Source organism: Grus americana, chromosome 4 (assembly GCF_028858705.1).
Source record: "Grus americana isolate bGruAme1 chromosome 4, bGruAme1.mat, whole genome shotgun sequence".
NCBI lineage: Eukaryota > Metazoa > Chordata > Aves > Gruiformes > Gruidae > Grus > Grus americana.
The window spans coordinates 39,880,155-39,899,274 of record NC_072855.1 but is presented as its reverse complement, the minus strand read 5'-3'; the positions used below and the strand labels follow the sequence as shown (position 1 = coordinate 39,899,274).

The 19,120-nt window shown below is 37.1% G+C and overlaps 1 protein-coding gene across 2 annotated transcripts in view; it reads right to left on the bottom strand.

The window, feature by feature from the left end:
- GLRA3 (glycine receptor alpha 3) overlaps positions 1-19,120 on the bottom strand; it is a 90,204-nt gene that overhangs the window by 18,674 nt on the left and 52,410 nt on the right. For both annotated transcript variants that reach the window (XM_054823940.1, XM_054823941.1), the window contains exons 5-6: positions 18,297-18,379; positions 5,506-5,643 (exon numbers count right to left, since the gene is read on the bottom strand). In XM_054823940.1, the coding sequence (XP_054679915.1) occupies positions 5,506-5,643; positions 18,297-18,379 (221 nt within the window). The remainder of the gene's footprint in view (positions 1-5,505; positions 5,644-18,296; positions 18,380-19,120) is intronic.

Here is a 19,120-nt window from a genome sequence, read left to right as displayed (position 1 = left end):
AGGGGTCCTTCTTTTCAGTTTCATCTGCCTCAAACTGCTCCAGAGGCAGTAGCTGGTAGAACTTAAGTGTATTTCTCCCCTTTTAGCAACCCTTAAGATATCCCTTGGGGAAAGCTCTTCTTACTGTATCCTTACGATGTCATGGTCATGTTTGCAATTCCCAGGAAGGCTGAGCAGCTGTTTCTGAAGCTACATAGAAAGTTTTCATAATGGAGAATCACCTTAGGAAACAACCAAGGAAATAGTGTGCCTGAGAAATAATTAATAAATATAAAAGTAATGATAATTATTAAATCACTATGAAATTAAAAATTAATAACATAATAAAATAAAAAATGAATATGTATAAACAAAAAAAAAGGAACTAAACATGGAGAGATTCAACTGTTAATCCATGCAGAAAGGAGAGATATCTGCTGCAGCTGCTGGGATGTGATACTACTTTAGACACTAGTAAGTCATAGCCTGGCCTTCCTTATAAGAAAGCCATTGACAAGGCTAATAGCTGATCTACTGAGAAATATTTTATGGATGTAGAGAAGACTGTGGTCTAAAGACTATATAGCTTAATGAAATTACATTAAACTGTTTACTTAAAATAAGAATTTTATACTTGCTGAATAGAGAATGGTTCAAAGCTTAGCAAAATAGAACTAAGCTACATTAAGCAAATCTGAATAAATTTTATGGAGCTCTGCAGAGTATGAATCTTAGATCTGGGAAGCGGATGTTTTATATTCTGATTCCAACACGTCTGTCAATATGGGTGTAGACTACACAATTCTGTTTTTACCAGTGACTGATCACCAACATACAGCCACCCAAGGGCCAGAATATTGCTAGCTATGGCGATTTGCTAACAGAGTCCTGGGGCAATGGAACTGTGGTGATGGTCCTCTCCTCTAGCACTGCATTTTCCCCCTTGAAAAACTGCTAGAGCCAAAGGTTTAACATGAGATTAAGCACTGAGAGACAGCAGAAAAGGAGAAAGGAAGAGTGAGACTTTTTCAGCGGCTAGGATATGCTCAGCCTAAATGGCTGACTTAGGTTGAGTTCCCTTAATACAATTCAGAGCTTCTCCCATTTGCATGTCTTCTGGAAAACCCTTTCTTAAGCAGCTCGATTCCTCTAGTCCCCATAAAGATCCTAAGCATTTGAGCTCAATCTGAGCTTGAAAATTGTGTTAGACAGAGTATTTATTTCTAGGTGCTATTCTGAATGTCTGCAGTGTTTACCATTTGTAGTATTGTAAAAATCACAGTTCCTCATTTTATCTGGAAAGGATATTGCAAAAGCCAGCTGACACACTTTTCTCTGTAGTGAGAAAGGTAAAGACAGTCCTCTCTTCTAAAAGGAAAAGTTAAAGACTCTTCTAAGACAAAACAATAGGTGGACTCAAGAAACAGATTTTGTATGGATTGATGCAATGCGGCTACTGCACTTTATGGCTTTCACTGTTTTCTAATGATTAATCTCTTGGATTCCCGGGTTCTCACTGAATAGTTGCCATTGCAATGCTTTGAATATTCTTGTCTAGTCTCTGAACCTTTGTATGAAGGGAAAAAGGACCGATATTTACTCAAAACAAATCTCTATCACAGGACAACACACACTGAGAATAGTTCGTAAGAGGCTTTTAAATTGCTGTTCAGCTGCAACCTAATACGATCTAACCGCAGGCCATCATTGACTTCCCCTTTGCTGGAGTTTCCCAGCCTTTCCTTAATGCTGGTTCTGGCACTCGTCTCATCCCGAGTTGGGACACTTCAGTGTGCTAGGTAGTAGAAAGCTAGTCCTTTATGCATGTGTGTGTTAGAGCTCCAGACAGATGAAGTTTTGAGCACTATTGTCCTGAAACCAAATAATTCATCATGTAATTATTCAAGGCTTTTATTAAGCACCCTGAATATGTAAGTCTTAATGTTTTAGGTTATCTAGTACATAGGATGGAATCACCCTGGCAAAGGCTGCTATTGTTTTCAGTGAGAGTAGGGGTATGGGCTTCAAGTGTCCTTGGACAAACTGACTTAATGAAAAAAGCTCTAAAACCACAAATAGAAAGCTTTTTACTTTTAAAGTTATTAACATTGAAAGAAATTTTCTGAGGACAATTTTATGTTCTGAAATAACTGGCTGAAAACAGAGAGTCTCGGAATGAAATAAAACTGTATTGCCATAACAGGGATGACATAGACCACCAGCACTTTCCTTCTGCCTTTTGTTATGTGCTCTCTTTTTGCTCTGCATCTGCTAAAATAAGACCACAATTAACCTCTCTTGGAGACAAAGTAAAGCGTGTTATGTATCATGCTGCAATCATAATGGCAGATGATTTTCACAGAGTGCATGAAGAAGGAGAACGAAATATATAAACTGACTTTTCCACGAGGCAGTACTGCTCCTTTTACTTTCTCTCCTGTTTGAGTCATTATCAGAATCACCAGTAGGCAAGCAGGCTAGCTGAGTTTACATTGTTCAGTAAAAAGACCCCTTTTTACTTCTCCTGGAACGTTACACAGTCATTTGAGAGGCATTCTGCTTTACTTATTACTGAAATGCAGTTAAATACTTTCTGTCCTTTTGCCATCCCATTATAAGATTTCTTAAATAAGCAAGACACTCCATAAATTATGTGTGTGTGCAAAGCTGGTTATTTCAAGAGACTGTCTGTAAAATTGATTATATGTAAGTACAGTTAGCTGAAATTATTTTCATACCTCTCTAAGAAGGAGACAGGGTAATAAAAAAAATCACTTGGTAAGTGCAGTCTCCAGACACTTTATGCAATTTGCACTGAAATGTAAATTGCAATTTGAGTATATTTTGTTGGTAAAAACTGATTATAAAAGTACTTGCCTTTTCCTCATTGTAAAACATTCAAGTGTATCTATGATCATGCAGCCTGACTACAAATGATAATTTTTGAGCACCTGGCATGTAGAACTAGACGAGTTCTAAAATATATGGCTGGTGTCTCTGTATCTAAAGCCAAGATTCACAAAATGACTGTAGGAATGTATTACCATTCAGTTTTTCTTTCAAGACACAGTCTGTGGATATCAGTGGCATATTGGGGGATATCAGTGCTGGTGCTGTCCCCTGCCATTGACTACATAAGTTCTTGCTCAGGAAGGAAGTGACTTTGCATAGCTTGTTTGGAAACAAATACTGGGGCAGGTGGTAAACTTCACGCTGGTGTCAGACTGACAATGGTTTGCCCTGCCAAAGTTCTTCCAGATTTGTACCTGTAATTTTGATGCTGTAACTCAGAGCAGGCCACTGTGCTGGTTCCTCAGGTGAGGACATACCTACCCTTCTGCCTGCAGCTGGTGCCACTCAGCATTGCAATTTTTTCCCCCCTGCCAGTCATAGGCAGGTCCCACAGCTGTACAATTGTCTTCTCTTTTAAAGTCTCCATCCTGATGTGTACGGTGGGTGCCTGCATCCAGGCTTCCAAGTTTTCTGTATTAGTAAATGGCTTGACTTTTTATGGACAGATTAACTGGCCCAATGCTTTTTTTAATTAGAGGAACTTCAGCCATCTTTTAAGGGTTGTGGGCTGCACTCACATTTTAGAGCACCTGTTTGACCACAGAAATGCAGTTTTGCCAAGCAATACAGAAATACAACAGACTGATGATTGGCCACATTGTCCTCTAGAGTTATGACATTAAACCTCTTCTCCCACCTAAATGTGACAGCATTTAGGAAGGATAAGCGCGCTTCTCTTGCAGGCACATTTTGAGAGTCATGAGACCTCACGTGCAGTTAATAACATCTGTTCCTCCCGCTTTCTCAGCTCAGTGTAGGGTCACAGTGAAAAACTCCATAGACGTAAGCTGACCCCATGCAACCAAGTGTGTTATGCCTAGGCCTAGCATGTTCCCCTATTTTTGCATAGAAGAAAATTAATAACAACTTAAATAGGCTTGAAACATAGGTTATAAAGAAAAAGGTAGAGGCTCAAAAATATTGAAAAAATGAAGTTTCAGTTGAAACCAAAGGTTTAAACTACGATGATTGTAATGAAAGTTCTCAGACAAATGAGTAAGAGTATGATTCAACTTTGGATGAGATGTTTGGAGAGATATTTGGAAAGCACTGGAAATTCAGACATTTTAAAACAGGTTTGTCTTCAATATCAGATTAAGTACCACAGTGATGGTTTAATTCCTCAGTTAGAGATTTTTGGTACATAATATTGTCCAAATGAACTTTGGAAAAATGAGGAGAATACTGTCTACCACAAATTCTCATTTGTTAACATCACTATGCAGGTTACAGAAGTACAATTACAGATGGCAGAAAAGCAGGAGAGTCTTGAAAAGGGAGAAGAGTTTGCCTATATATCTCAAAGGAGACAGAAAAATAATGAAAATAAAATTTTCTTGTTTGTCATAGGGATTATAGTAAAAAGGAAATAGGAATAATATTAATTTCATTATTACCATTAACAAAGGGATGTTTGAATAAAAAAATTACCCTGCTATATGATATGTATCTCCATTTCTGGAAGGTTTTGAAGGATTAGCTAGATATTAGTATTTGTACAGTATAAGTGCATATTATGTATTTCCAATTTATTTTAGGGAACACTTCAAAATGTCACTATCAATATCTTCCCGCTCTAAATGGAAATTATTAGAGAACGTTTCCCTCCCTTAGGGCACCATGGCAGCTGTGATAAAACTCAGTGTTGAAAAGCATTCTTCCTTAATTTTGATTGCAACAGGACATTCCTTATGAATGTCACCTGTTGAATTTTATCCCTTCTGCCATTTGAGCAGAATCCAAATAAAAGTACTAACCTTAAATTTCAAGATATGTTTAATCTATTAAGAATCATATTGGAGAGCAGAAATTAAGAGATATGGATTACAATAAAAGACTTCTAGGGTTTTTTTCCCATGAGAAGACAGAAACTATGCATTTTTAACCTTTGCTACATGGTTTTTTGAGGATTATTGCGCTTGTGATTGTCCAGTTATTGAGAGAATTTTTTACAATTAAAAATAAAATAACTATATTAGCAATGTTAACCTGCTGTAAATTAAGGATGCTTTCAGCTTGTTCGCGTTGCTCCCTTGCTGTAAGAACTAGAGCAGGGGTAGCTGGCTTGGCAACCCTGTGTCCCTTTTTCCTGACTGAGCCAGGCTGTGCTTAGCGCATATGGACCTTTGGATTTTAGCAGTGCTTCAGATCCCACAGTGTAGATATGGTCATGCACCCACTGTAAAAATAAAACTCCTGATTGAATTGCTTCTGAATTATTTCAACTATGTATTTTCTTAAATTTTCTGAAACAGAAGTTTGATCAGCCTTCAGGTAGTTTTGTTTCGTTGCGTCAGTTATTTAAGATTGCATTATCCTGCACAATGCTCCTGTACATTTTAATCTTCTTGTGAGTTCATTGAGAATATTTAAAAAGAAAAAAAAAATAACTCTCCAAAATAAAAATAAATGTTAAATATCTTTCCAGTTTTAATCACTAATATGCTTTCCTACCTGTATTGTAATGCTTGGTGCAGTAACATAAATCCTTTTCTTCTTTCAACAGAAACTGTGGCAGAGTGAGACCTTCTGCTACTTGAACTGCTCCCTTTTCTTGCCATTCAAAAATGAGATCATTCATTGTGTATCCAACTAAAAAAAACAAAACCAAAAAACCAAATAAACTCTAAGTCAGCTGCACACTTTGAGAAGCAGGGACATAACAAATAATGATGACTTAAGTAAATGTCATAAAAAGGAGATAATATGGGGGTCTGCTTGTACCTGTTAATCACAAAGTGTTATCTGCCATTCTGTACCATACTGAACTAGGAAAAGAAGCCAGTCTTATACATCCTTTGTGAAATCTTAATAGTCAGCCTATTCAAGGAATTAACAAAAGCATCAAAATGAGCTAAACATCCCGTTCTCCTGAATGCTTGGGAAAATTTTACCCTTCCCAGCCCATGAAGGATAAAATAGGCCCTTCACACTCAGACCTCTCTTTTTATTTGAGTTGAAATGGTGCATTCTCAAAGCTATGTTTAAGGATTTATGTCAATTTGAATTGTTAGGTGCAAATTCTTCAAAGAGAACAATGAATGAAAATTTCTGCAGGAGTGAGGTATTAGTTGAATTGAAAAATACTTTTCTCTGAAACTGGTACAAAACAAGGGAAAGCAATTGATTGTAATCTTCTCATATTAGCTGACTGTGATGTATTATGATATTAAAAGGCATTCAGTTTTAATATTCAGATTCCTGGACTTATCCATACCTCATACATTAAATAAAACCACAAAAGACGTAGTAGAAGTACTAATCAAGGATCAGACTTTGTAAAGGGCAAGTATTTTTTCCTTCTATTTTCCTCTCCCAGTTGACTATTTGCATGGGATATCATTGGGGAAAAAGCTCTACTTCCTCTGAATATGCAATATATTAACTTTCCAGTATATCCCTGGCATTTTATTCTAATTTTTTTCTGAATACTTTTTTTTGGTTATGACAACTGAAAAAAAAAAAAAGCTTCCTATTCTCATTCAAGTTTCATTAAGACTTTCTCAGAATCTAATAGATTTGGATAAAGTGAGATTTTAAGATTGAAATCTCAAACTAGATAGCTTCTATTGTTGTAGTAGTTTGAATGACAAGGATACACTTGAGCCACGTATAATAGCTTGAAGCAGAAGGAAAAAGGAGTAATTTTTACATCTAAATTATATAGCTTTCATTCATCTATTTTGCTTCTTTGCAATATTTCTGCTTTAGTCCAATGCTAATGAGATGTTGAGGATAACCTACTGATGATAACTGGAAATAGCTTTTAACATTTCAGTAAGAAATTACTGTTCAAAGTATATTGTTCAGAACTGTCTAAGAGTAACTGTCCGCCCACAAATACTGAAATTTTGAGTTTCAGTGAAGGAAATAACCTCTTTGGTGTGTGGGCATAAATCTTTCCCCTGTTATATTCAGTGACTTCACTACTCTTTGAATACATCTATAAATGCTATTCAGTCGTAACGCCCTGATATGCTGACCTCAAATGTGAGATACATTTCATCCTTTCTGATCTGTCTGTGTTGAATGCACCTATAAACTAAGAATCAGTGTTGAGAAATTTTAAACTGTTTTCAACACCTCCCCTTGTATCTAGATTCTTGATGTTTCCTTTGGGGAGTACCTTTATACAAGGTATTCACAGGCACTCAGCCTGACTGTTGGTTTACTTTGGTATTTTGTTGGGGCTGGATGAATATGCTAAAAATGAGACCATATCCTTTTAAATAAGTCTTTAATTAAGATCAGACATTACTCAAGTCATTACAAGCATATATTAAATGTGCAAGGAAACAATTATTTTTCTGTCTTACTGAATGAATGACATTCCATAAACAGTCTTGAAATTCACTATTATGTGCAATAAACTATGAAAAATCAGAAGTATAGCTCTTATCAAACTTTGGATTAATTCAGACAAAAAGCAGTTGTATGTAAAGCAGATTATCATTTGAAGCATGTATATTATGGCCAGAAGTGATATCCCCTGAGTAAAACTCATTGAACTGACAAAAAACAACTGCTGTGTCAAAATGTATTTCACTAAATCAGATTCATTCATGTCTAATGCATACTTCTAATTTTGATTATATACCCTGCCCACTAATTCTTCTATGGTGCAATATAATAGCATTATATGCAAAACGCTGATGTAGCAATTCATTTTTATCATGTTTGCGTTTTAAATACCCACATATAGCTTTAGCATTCAATACAGTAACTTCAGTTTTGTAAGTCAAGATCATAAAGTAAATGTGTCTTAAAATATGGAGGAGCTTAATGGAGATGTGTTTATGTTATACCAAAGAAATTTAAATTAGTATAATATATATCATATTTCCACTAGATATATTAAATGAAATCAAATTAAATTTCTATTAAATATAAGGCCCATATTCTATGCACACAAGGGCTAAAACACACATTGTTCTGTGCTAAATTTTTTTTCAGGAGGAAGAGCAATACTAATTGAGCCAACTGAGCTTCCTTAATATCTCAAAAAAGGAAAATATTTTTGGTTTGTAATTAATTTTATGAAGAAGACCTGCCGAATAGCACAGTGCTTAACACTCAGAATGCTCATGGTATTGTGTGCACTGTGCATAAGAGGAAAAAGGCATTTCTCTAGAAATGACCCTTTAAAACAGTCAGTGGTTACTACACTGTAGTATATATACTATTACAGTTTAGGTGTACAGTGTTATATATGCAATGAGCCTAAAAACCAGTCCTCCAGCACCCTAATTCTGGCAGCTCTGCTGATTAATGTAATTTATTGAAGCGGCTGGGCTCCCAGCAGCACGATTAGATGTCATGGCAGATTTTGAAATTACCTTAAATTTCAGTCTCAGCCACGAAGTAGAGACTTACTCTCCTGCTATGGCTAAGGCACCAAATTGCTTAGTGCCATCAATGGGGGGTGAGAGTGCTAAGTGCACAGCAAGCAGAAGTGTAGGGAGCTTTGGTAATGAAAATTTTGAAGCCTCAGAGGCAGAGTGTTATTTCTTATATTTAGGATTCTAGAACTGCCAGTCATAAAAGCTTACAGCATTAGAATTATGTGGATAACTTTAAAATTTTGATGCCAATGCCTGAATTCAATGGGACTATACAGCTCTTTCATGCATGTTTATTTGCAGTACTGAGGTCTACATTTGTAAAATGAAAATGATTAAATGCTGCAACAAAGGTCTCCGCTAAAATCCATTTGCCTTACTCATCTAGATGAAAAAAGTAAACTTACCCATGCACTGCTGAAATGAGTTTTACAGGAATAAAAATGAAAACAAGTAAATTATTTCATTGTATAAGATTAGCTGAGAAAAGGCAGATGAGAGAAGTGAGTAATGGTCCTCTCTCTGTTCCAGGTTTATGCAGCACCAGTCAATCTAACTGATCAAGCTCATAATTAAAGCTGAGTGTTCCTGAGACACAATTGCAATTAAAAGTAATTGATCTGAATGCAGTAGTACCCAAATAGTAAAATTCAGTAAGACGGATATTTTTGTGGGATCTTTCAAATTTTGCTTTGATATTCTTGAATAATGGCACCACTAGCAGAACAGGCTAATTTGTTGGGTAAATATATGTAGAAACTCCTGACTTCTTCCTGGGATAAGACCTGAGTGTAAGATGTTTTCTCTCTGTGTCTTGCTGTCATTGTATTCTGCTTTCCATAGGGAATGTGGTGTGCATGCCTGAAGGGAGTCCTCGTCTATGTGTCTGGAGGAAAAAACTGTGAATCCATTTCTGAGCACACCTGTCTTTCAGGGTTAACTTTTGCTACATAATGGTTATTCCTATTCCTTGTAAATTCTTGCTGTTTAGTCTTACTGTGTTATCTCTCTTGCTGCTGCTTTCTGAGCAGAACATATATATATATATCTTTCTTACTTGCATTTGCTGCAGCCTAACATGATATTCAGTCTCTCACTAAAGAGGAGTTTTTCTTCTCTGACTATGAGGTGGTTTTGGTGAGTATTATAAATTTTTTCCAGATATTTTTATTACCAGTGATTGGGAAATACAGTGTTACGGAAGAAAGTCCTAGTGTCTACATTATAGTGTTGAAAAAAGGACAGGCAGTCACTGGCCTAGTTAGTATATGAGGGTGCAGCTCACTTTTTCATTGCTGATTATAAAAGTGACCCTTTTATACTACAGTAATATCTGAAAACAATGAGGCTATCATCTAGTATAGTAGTCTGCAGGATCAGGCCAACATAAACTAAATCGGCTGGATTAGTAAGGACTTAGGTCACTGAAATGCAGTATTCTAGGGTTTGGTTTTGCAGAGTGTAAATGGATGAAGGTTGAGAAAGGAAGTAAAGATGCCAAATTGTGTGTGTTATGGGACACAAACCAGCTGCTGTGGCTGAAGTAGAGTACAGTTTGCAATGTATTTCTTATTGTCTGGCTACTTCCAGGTGTTTGCTCTTACTTAATTCTATAACCTGAAATACCAAGCACAAATAGAGGGTGGGCACAGAATGGATTGAGAGCAGCCCCGAGGAGAAGGATTTGGGAGTGTTGGTGGATGAGAAGCTCAACATGACCCAGCTATGTGCACTTGCAGCCCAGAAAGCCAAGTGTATCCTGGGCTACATCAAAAGAAGCGTGACCAGCGGGTTGAGGGAGGTGATTCTGCCCACCTGGAGTACTGCGTCCAGCTCGGGGGGGTCCAGTACAAGAAAGACTTGGACCTGTTGGAGCAAGTCCAGAGGAGGGCCACAAAGATGATCAGAGGGCTGGAGCACCTCTCCTATGAAGACAGGCTGAGAGAATTGGGGTTATTCAGTTTGGAGAAAGCAAGCTCTGGGGAGACCTTATAGCAGCCTTCCAGTACCTAAAGAGGGCCTACAGGAAAGCTGGAGAGGGACTTTTTACAAGGGCATGTAGTGATAGGACATGGGGTAATGGCTTTAAACTGAAGTAGGATAGATTTAGATTAGATATTAGGAAGAAGTTTTTCACTACAAGGGTGGTGAGGCACTGGCACAGGTTGCCCAGAGAGGTTGTGGCTGTCCCCTCCCTGGCAGTGTTCAAGGCCAGGTTGGATGGGGCTTTGGGCAACCTGGTCTAGTGGAGGGTGTCCCTGCTCATGGCGGGGGGTTGGAACTAGGTGATCTTTAAGGTCCTATGATTTTATGATAAGGATATTACTAATCACACAAAACCTAAGTGGTGTTATCATAGAACTGGAAAGAAAGGACAGAAAAACAATTTTGTTTTGTATTCAGAAGTTACAGGACTGGTTAGGTTACATTAATACTGTCTCTATTAACCCAAAGTCTGAGGTATTGCACATCTGTAATGCACAAGCAGATGATAAATTGTTGGTAATTATATGACAAGGTTATCATCCCAGGAGGAGATTGCCAGAGGGAATATTTCCGAAGAAAACTGAAGAACTGTGTGTATGCATGGCACTGTAGCCTCTCAGCAAACAGCTTTCTTTAAAGAGACAACTCATTTTTAGGAGCCCGAAGCCATCCCAGGTAATTAGCGAGTGAAGCATGTACTGGCAGACTGAGACCTCTGCCTGAGATGAATATGAAGAACTGGCAAACTAAGTAGAATTTAGAATCAACTGGTAGTGTAGAGGGCCTGAAACAATTGGGAAAGTTGGATTCAGACTGCAGAAGTTTTTCTTTAGAAAGTGTTTTGTCACAGAACTGGTGATAAGTGTGGAAAAAATGAAAGTAAAACACTGTGTGGTCACACTTACGGAGGGAGGAAGTGGAAGAAAATAAGACATTGGATGAGGAGTGGTTGTCAGAACTTGTGCCTGGAATAGTTGATGCAGGGTTTTGAATATCTGGCCAACAAATAACATGAGACTGTAGTGATAGGCTATTTAATTGATCTAATCTATACAAAACTCTTTGGCAGAAGGTGGACAAGATGAACATACTAACTCTAGCCTTTAGACAGCACTGAAAATTAGCTAGAGTGACATTTTTCAGCATGTTCAATTACAGGTTTCAGGAAAAATTGCAGAGAAAAAGAATGTGATCTTGCTGAAGTATTTCTAAGTAGCAAAGGCAACTATAGTGTCTGGAAAAGAGAAAACCAAACTTTTCCCTTGGTCATCTTTCCCAGAATATCTTTTCAAAAATGATGTTTACAAGTTGTTATCAACATCCATATGAGGTCCTTGAAAGAAAAAAGTAGATTGTATATGTGTTTTTTAAAACACTATTATTAATTTTAATCATAAAGATAACGTTTTCATTCATCCAATTTTGAAAGTATAGGAACAAAGCCCACCTTAAAAAAATAAGATTCCATTCAACCCACATCAGTCCACATGAGTCTATAGAACTTACTGGAACCAAGTTATTTATATCAATTGTATACATGCATGCTAAGAGTATGAAGATTTTATTTTAGCTAATTCAATATCAGCTGTAGGCATTAAAAGCCCATAATCTCATAGACAAGACAGTGGACATCCAATAAGTTTGGCTTGAAGAATTATTGAAGTGTCTTGAAAATATTAACATCTTTTCTCCAGGCTGTCCAAACACTACACCACTGCAGAAAAATAAAGTTTGTTATTCAAGGCTAGCAATTCCGCTGTACCTTCAGAGACTCCACATTTTTGAACCACAATTGTCTTGGCAATTCCAAGATACTCCCTTTTTTACTTCTGCTGACACAGTCTTATTTGCTAAGTTCTTTAGTTTTAATCACCCTTAGAGTACCATTCCAAGCCATGAAGAATAAAATTTTTGAGCAAACTTGTGATCCACCTGAATACCAATATATCTTGTAAATGTTCTACTCATTCTGTTTTATTCCAGGAAGGCAATGCTTCCCTTGTGTCATTTTACAATACCTACAGGCATATTGAAACCTAACTCTTTTCCTCTTGTTCAATAAACAAACACATGAATGGCATGAAAAAACTGAGCTGAATATCTAGCATTTTTGTATGAGAAAGCTTGGTTCAACTACAGAATTTATTTTATAGTTCTTTTAATCCTAGTGATTTATCTAAATTCCATTCTCATTTCTTTAATGTTTAGTAAGGTACAGGTCCAAGAGTAACATTGGATTTATTCAGCAAACCAAGCAATTCTTTAAGTATCCAGCTGAGGCAAGGACTACAGTCATGTTAACGGGAGTTATTTCACTACTCTTCAGCTAGACATCCCAGCAGTGTGCCTCCAGGATGAGCTGCCTGCACATTACTGTTCCTAAGAACATGGCAGAGGTTTGAATTGTGCCCTAAATTCCAAGCAGCATAGCAGGGAGAAGATATGACAGAGCTAACGAATCGGGGTTTAGCTTGAGGTTAGAATAAATTCTTCTAATATACATTATGCACTAAAAGTATGAGCTTCAGAAATCAGCTGTGATTCATTTTAAGGCTAAATTTATGCTGGAGCTCCAAGAAAGCAAGATTTTATTCTATGTACTTCTGAGCTGCTTTGCAAAGTGTCTGCCCTTACACTGCCCTCTAAGTTGTTCTGATGGAACCTCTCCCTTGGGAGTTACAGGTTTATCCTTTTTAGCCTGAATTTCAGAGAAGAGTAACATTTCAGGCCCAGCCCTCTATCACATCTCTCAAACCTAATATTCCTTGCTGAAGCCTATAGATTTTCAGATGTCACTTTTATATTAGTTTCTGTGGGTTCAGCAGCAGTTGTAGTTACTACTGCCCTTTCATCCCGCATTGGCTGGGAGCTGAAGACTACAAATAGCTAGCTCTCTGTAGCTGTGCGTCAGGTCTCACTTCAGATATGCACAGTGGACTGAGTCACTCATCTGCAGAGTAGAAGCCACAGGATGAGTTGTTGACAACTTGTGAGCTACTGAAACGGAAAGGAGAGAAGAGGTATGGTTTCCACACGTCAGGCACAGGCAGGCATTGACCTAGTGTGTCCATACTTACTGTCACTCAGGTGACACCTGAGGTTCCCTGGCAGATAAGAAATACACTCCAGTTCTGTTATCTTTCTTACGGTCTTTGTGCTGTTGTGGGAAAGGAACAATTTGTACAGCACTTTCTGTAATGCAGTAGTCTGTACTGCTGTAGCCTGCTTAGAGATCTTTTCATTTGCACAATCTCCAATTCAGAGACTGGGAGGAAAGACATTGTACTATTTAGGTAACAGCATCATGTAGTATGGAGTGTATTTTCTCTAAAAATCCAAAAGACAGGAGGATGATTGCTTAGAAATACTAAAAAAAGGCCATTATTTAATTTATTAAGAGACACAATAAGCATCAAAATAAAACTATGAGGCGAGCAGGTGCTTTCTTCCTTACATATGTTGCTTTTCATAGTATATTTCTCCTTTTGTAACTGAGTTAGTCTTTTCACTATTCTTTGAAAATTCAGGAATATTGAATGTCACATAAAGTTATAATTGTAATATATGAATAAAGGAATGCTGTGAGGTAAAAGTGAACCTTTAAAAAGAGGGAGACAACAACCTCTAGCACATGAAAGAAAAACATTTCTTTCCTGGGAGACAGGCCACAGAAATAAATATGTATCTAGCTGACATTTCTTTGTATCTTATTCAAGCAGAATAAAACTAAAATTATCTCACATGCCTATAGGCTGCCCTGGTGTAAGGCATAGAAATGTAGAAGGGATTTTCATATGTGCATTTTCATTTGCTTCCTTTCTAAGATACAAAAGCAGCTCATTCTAGTTGCTAAGAAATCATTTGGTAAAATAAATCCTTTAAAAGTAGAAGACTTTCCCACTTAGATATTTTTCAGACACTTCATGATATAAGTGAAGTACTATAACTAGGGGCAAGTCAGATGCTTAGACTGACCTTGGGAAAAACATTACATTAGCTGGCTAAAAATAAAAAAAATCATTTGGGAAGAAAAGCTATACATGAATTTTCCACTTAGAGCTTTCTATGCTGGAGCAACAGTATCAATATTGAAGGAAGGTATCTAGTACTAAGCAAAATTATTTTATAGCAGAGATAAAACCTACAATCTGTCCTTTATAAGTAACTGTCGGCCTGTGTTTGCAACCTGGTGGTAAGATGAGTAAGAAAAAAATGAGCAATTTGTTAGAAACAGTCTCATTTTCTTAGTGACACATGCAGGAGCAAGACTTGCCAGATCAGACAGAATTTAAAAAACCTATGAGATCAATGGGCCTTGTAAATTCATGGCTGTACAGTGTCCTACCCCACTTGGCACTCAGTGGAAAAACAAGCGATGATCATCACTTTAAAAAGAAACATCTGGAAGCATGGCTGCTGCTGTTTTGCTCCTGCAACCATTTTGATTTTTATAACACAGCCTGATGATCAGATCATTTACTCAGGACATGAGAAGACTGTATTCTTGGTTTTGAACCCCCACGTCTTCCACTTCCCTGGACAGTGCATTACCCACCAGGGTTAGTGCTTCAATCCCCCTGTTTAAGTTGTCTTGCTGTGCACCAAAAAATATAAGCCAGACAGCCACAGGAGAGTGTGACACTCTGGCCTAGAAATTAGAGATGCTTGGATGGATTCAGGAGCTCAGGGTCAGGTCATTTCTTACCTCAGGAGATTTGATATGAAGCCTGGGAAGATGCTACATGCGCCCAGCCTCCTTTTTTCTTCTATAATTTTAAAGAGAACTGGATGCCTATTCTTAGCCAAAGACTCTGGAATTTGAATGTTTCTGCTCATGTTTTTCTAAGTTATGGAAATTGGTCAGAGTTCAGACTCACATAAACCTTTTTTTTAACATAGTGACCCTCCTGTCCAGCATGTAGATATTTTTTTGTAACTCCTAAAGCATCTATTTCCCTTTGTGTATTTCCTGTATAGAGAAACTGGTTTCAGGCAGGTGAATTCTGGCTCTTGAAGGTCTAGGAGCTTGGAAATTACGTCATTGTGCCTATCTTCTTTGGATCTGACCCAAAGTAATTTCAGGGAACTGCTATCTTGTTCTTGCAAACCTAACTGGTTATTCTGCTATCAGACGTGTAGGTATAGCCAGAGCTCCCACATGCTGCAAAATTTTCTGCCTCAGGCCAGCTACTTTGCCCATAGTCTCTATTTTTCAATGTCTGGAGTTACAGGTAAAATAGAATTAGAAAAGGCGATATGGGGAAAGCTTTATTACTTGTAACTTCCTTGTGAAATCAAATTTAATCTTTCTCTGTAACTAGAAGATTTTGAAGCACTCATTTGTATTTTGTTCAGCTCTTCTTTTGTGAACATTGCCTCTCTGTACTATGTGAGTGTGCAGCAGGGAATTTACTCCCACTGAACTGAATGATTAAAAACAAGACTTCAGTGAAAAATGTGCTGCTGGAAAATATAGTAGAACATCTACAGTGCTATTCAACTAATAAGTATTGGTTCCCTATGGTGCAGTTTGTGGGAATTGTGAGCTCCTGCAAGGTTACTATAAAGCAAAACAGATGCCTGTTTGTTCAAGAATGCTCGGTTGTTGTATGACCTGTCCTCGCAAGGGCTGAAAGAGTGGAAAAATACAGCTGAGTTTTATGAAGCTGTTAAAGCAACAATTTCATAACTTTTAAAGAACTTTTTTTTTTAAATTATACCTTTCGCTTGTTCAGTCAAACACTGTGATCTTTTCTGTTTGAAACATAATTGTATATAGTGAATATCCCTCCCATCTGTATGTACTCTGATACAACTGCCTCACATTAACCTTTTATTTAGTCACATTAATTATAAAGGTGACATAGGTTATTAGCAGGATTATCCGCTTGGGTTGACTGTGGAGTTTTGCTTAAATGCTGAATATAAAATATTGCCCTAAATTCCCTGACATTTGCAGCAAATAACTATCTCTCAATTTTAGTCAAGAAAATTTCTGCTGTCAGATTCAGCCATTGCCCTTATATTGAAAGCCTACCTTATAATGTTACCATCTGTCCATTGTAGTGAAAGATCTGGCTTTCATACTCACCCTGCAATTTTTTTCTAAAAGCATACCACTATCCATACAACAAACAGTTCTGGCATACTGACTGATAGATAATTACCTCCCCCTTCTACTTTGTTCCAGTAAAAGGTGAAAAAACTCAAGAAATACTTTAATCAAATTATATATGTTGTTCTGATCTATAATATATTTCAAATAATCTGGTATGTTCATTTTATATGCAGAAAATTATTTTTCTGAAATATTTTACTTTTTGATCTTAAAACTGTAAATCTATATCTGACATTAAGATGGGTACTTATTATTTATCTGTTTTTCCCCGTCATTATTTTTCACAAACTTCAGATTGCTTGAATCTTTCAAAGAATGCTTTACTTTATTTTATTTTTGTTCTTCACATTATTAAGAGGATTTTTCTGCTATTTTTCTCTTCCAAAGTCCTCTCATTCTAAGGCGAAAAGGCAATTCCCAAATACTTCATATCACAAGGAAAATGAGAATTTAATGCACATCTGTGCCTTCCTCCTCACACATCCTGTGCTAGCTCAGATCATAACATCAGACAGAACCTTTGGGTTGTCTTTTTGCCTGTGTGAGTGTCTTGAAATGGCCTAGCTGCTGTACGTTTTCCAATCTCTTTTTTGTTCTAAGCGAGATATCAAGGGAGATGATAAGTACAATATATGATGGGTTGAGTTAACAAGTGCTAATTTTATTTCACATAAAAAGTATTGCTGTTAACTGAAAGATAATTCTGCAAAACCTGTCTTGTCTAAGTTGGTTTTACCTTCTCCTCTGCTCTCCTTGGGATATTTGTGTGTAATGCAAATAGGGCTTTACAAAGACATGATTTAAAATACATGGAGCTATAATTTTGCATTTTCCATTGAAATTCTAGTGCAACACCAGGTTTGGTCAAACTGTCAGACCTCTGCGCTAGAAAGCTATTTCTTTCTGTGTTTTGCTCCGTGTTTTCAATGTCAAGCTATCTGTGCTACTACAAATTCCTTTAAGCCCAGAGTCCTTGGAAGATGCTAGAAATTTGTCCAGTGTTATGGTTGATGGTCACATCATACTCACATTTTATCCCTAGCTAGATGATACCTTGTACGGACTTCTTTCTCCTCATAACGCAAGGGCTCTACAGCCCTTCCCAAGATTTTCTGGGGGGTGTTCCACTGATCCAAGGTGCTGCCCCAGTTGAGGGGGTGAGGGCTGTGTAAGTGACATACTCTATGTAGGTACATGGGCATATGCTTTTATACCTGTATATGCTTTGCAATCTTCTACAGTTCTCCCTTGTAGTAAACCCTTTCCCTAATCCCTTCTAGGATGATTAGGTAAAAACCACAGATATGTAGGGGTGACATGTAGGCATACTGAAGAGCTAGGGCAGGAATCTGAAGAGCAGGGACTCAGTCAGCTTTTAGGGACACTAAGTTATTATCAATTTCAGGATAGTCACATAAATCACATAAATCCCTTCCTTAAGTTATTCTCCTGTTTCCTTTATGCTCTCCCATATTACTGTCCCCCTGTATGTGTGAACACAGGGAAGACTTAACAGTGAATCTCCATATGCATAAATTTTGCATAACGGTAAACTGGCACTCGGTACTTAAGTCTAGTTGTAACTTTAGATTTACACAAAACTTTTTATTTTCAGTGCAAGTAAGGATGAAAGAATCTTTTCCTTTGAAAATCACGTATGTTTCACAGATTCTTTTGGTAAAATAGAGCATTTCTTTTTGAAAATTTGTTCTTGTACCACTCCAAGGGGTCTTTCTACCTCCTGCATAGCTGTTGTAATCCCTACAAAAGTATTTATAGGATAATACATTACACAAACTTACAGCTTTCCAGCTGCATTATACAGGTTTGCACATCCATTGGAAAATTTTTGAGATCCATCGGACAGGACAGTATTAAAGTCAATCTGAAAAACACAAAAAAATATTAAAAATAGACCACAAAAATGCCATAGAACTGCACAGGAAGAATGCATGAAAACAGTGGAAGTCATTAGAAATAGAGGAAAATACACTTTTTCATTAGAAAGCTCTCAAAAGGGATGTATATTAGCTGAACTCATTTGACTCACTCAGTGTAGTATGACCACATAGAAAAAAATGATTACAGACTTTCAGAAAAAGAAATTTTTCAGTGGAGTTGCCTAACTTTCTGAGAAATCTAAAGGAATGCAACAACAGCATGCTTTTTGTGCTGCAGCAGAATTATTGTACTATTATAGTATTTCAAATCCTTGACATAAAATTTACCCAGATTTGCAAGAATTTCATAACAGATGTCAGCTGCAAATCATGGTGGCAAAGTAATTTATGTGTTATTGCCCTAAAATAAGGTGCTTAAATTGTCAACACAAAAGTTTAAGGCAACATTTTATTTTATTGATGGTAGACTGAAATATGCCTTTAATTTTGAACTGCAGCTGTGTTTCACGTTAGTCCCGATACTTCCTGTGAAATACTTTCCAACCTATAGGCAAAAGAGGTATTTCTACACTTTATACCAATGCAATAACTTTAGACTGATACTTCTCAGAGGAATGAGAAGGAAGAATATAAGAGCTAAAGGCACATGTTTTCTCTCACTGGCCATGTTTAGGTATCCATTCATCATTCAGGGTCATGACTGCACCTTTCTTCTTGCTAGAAGA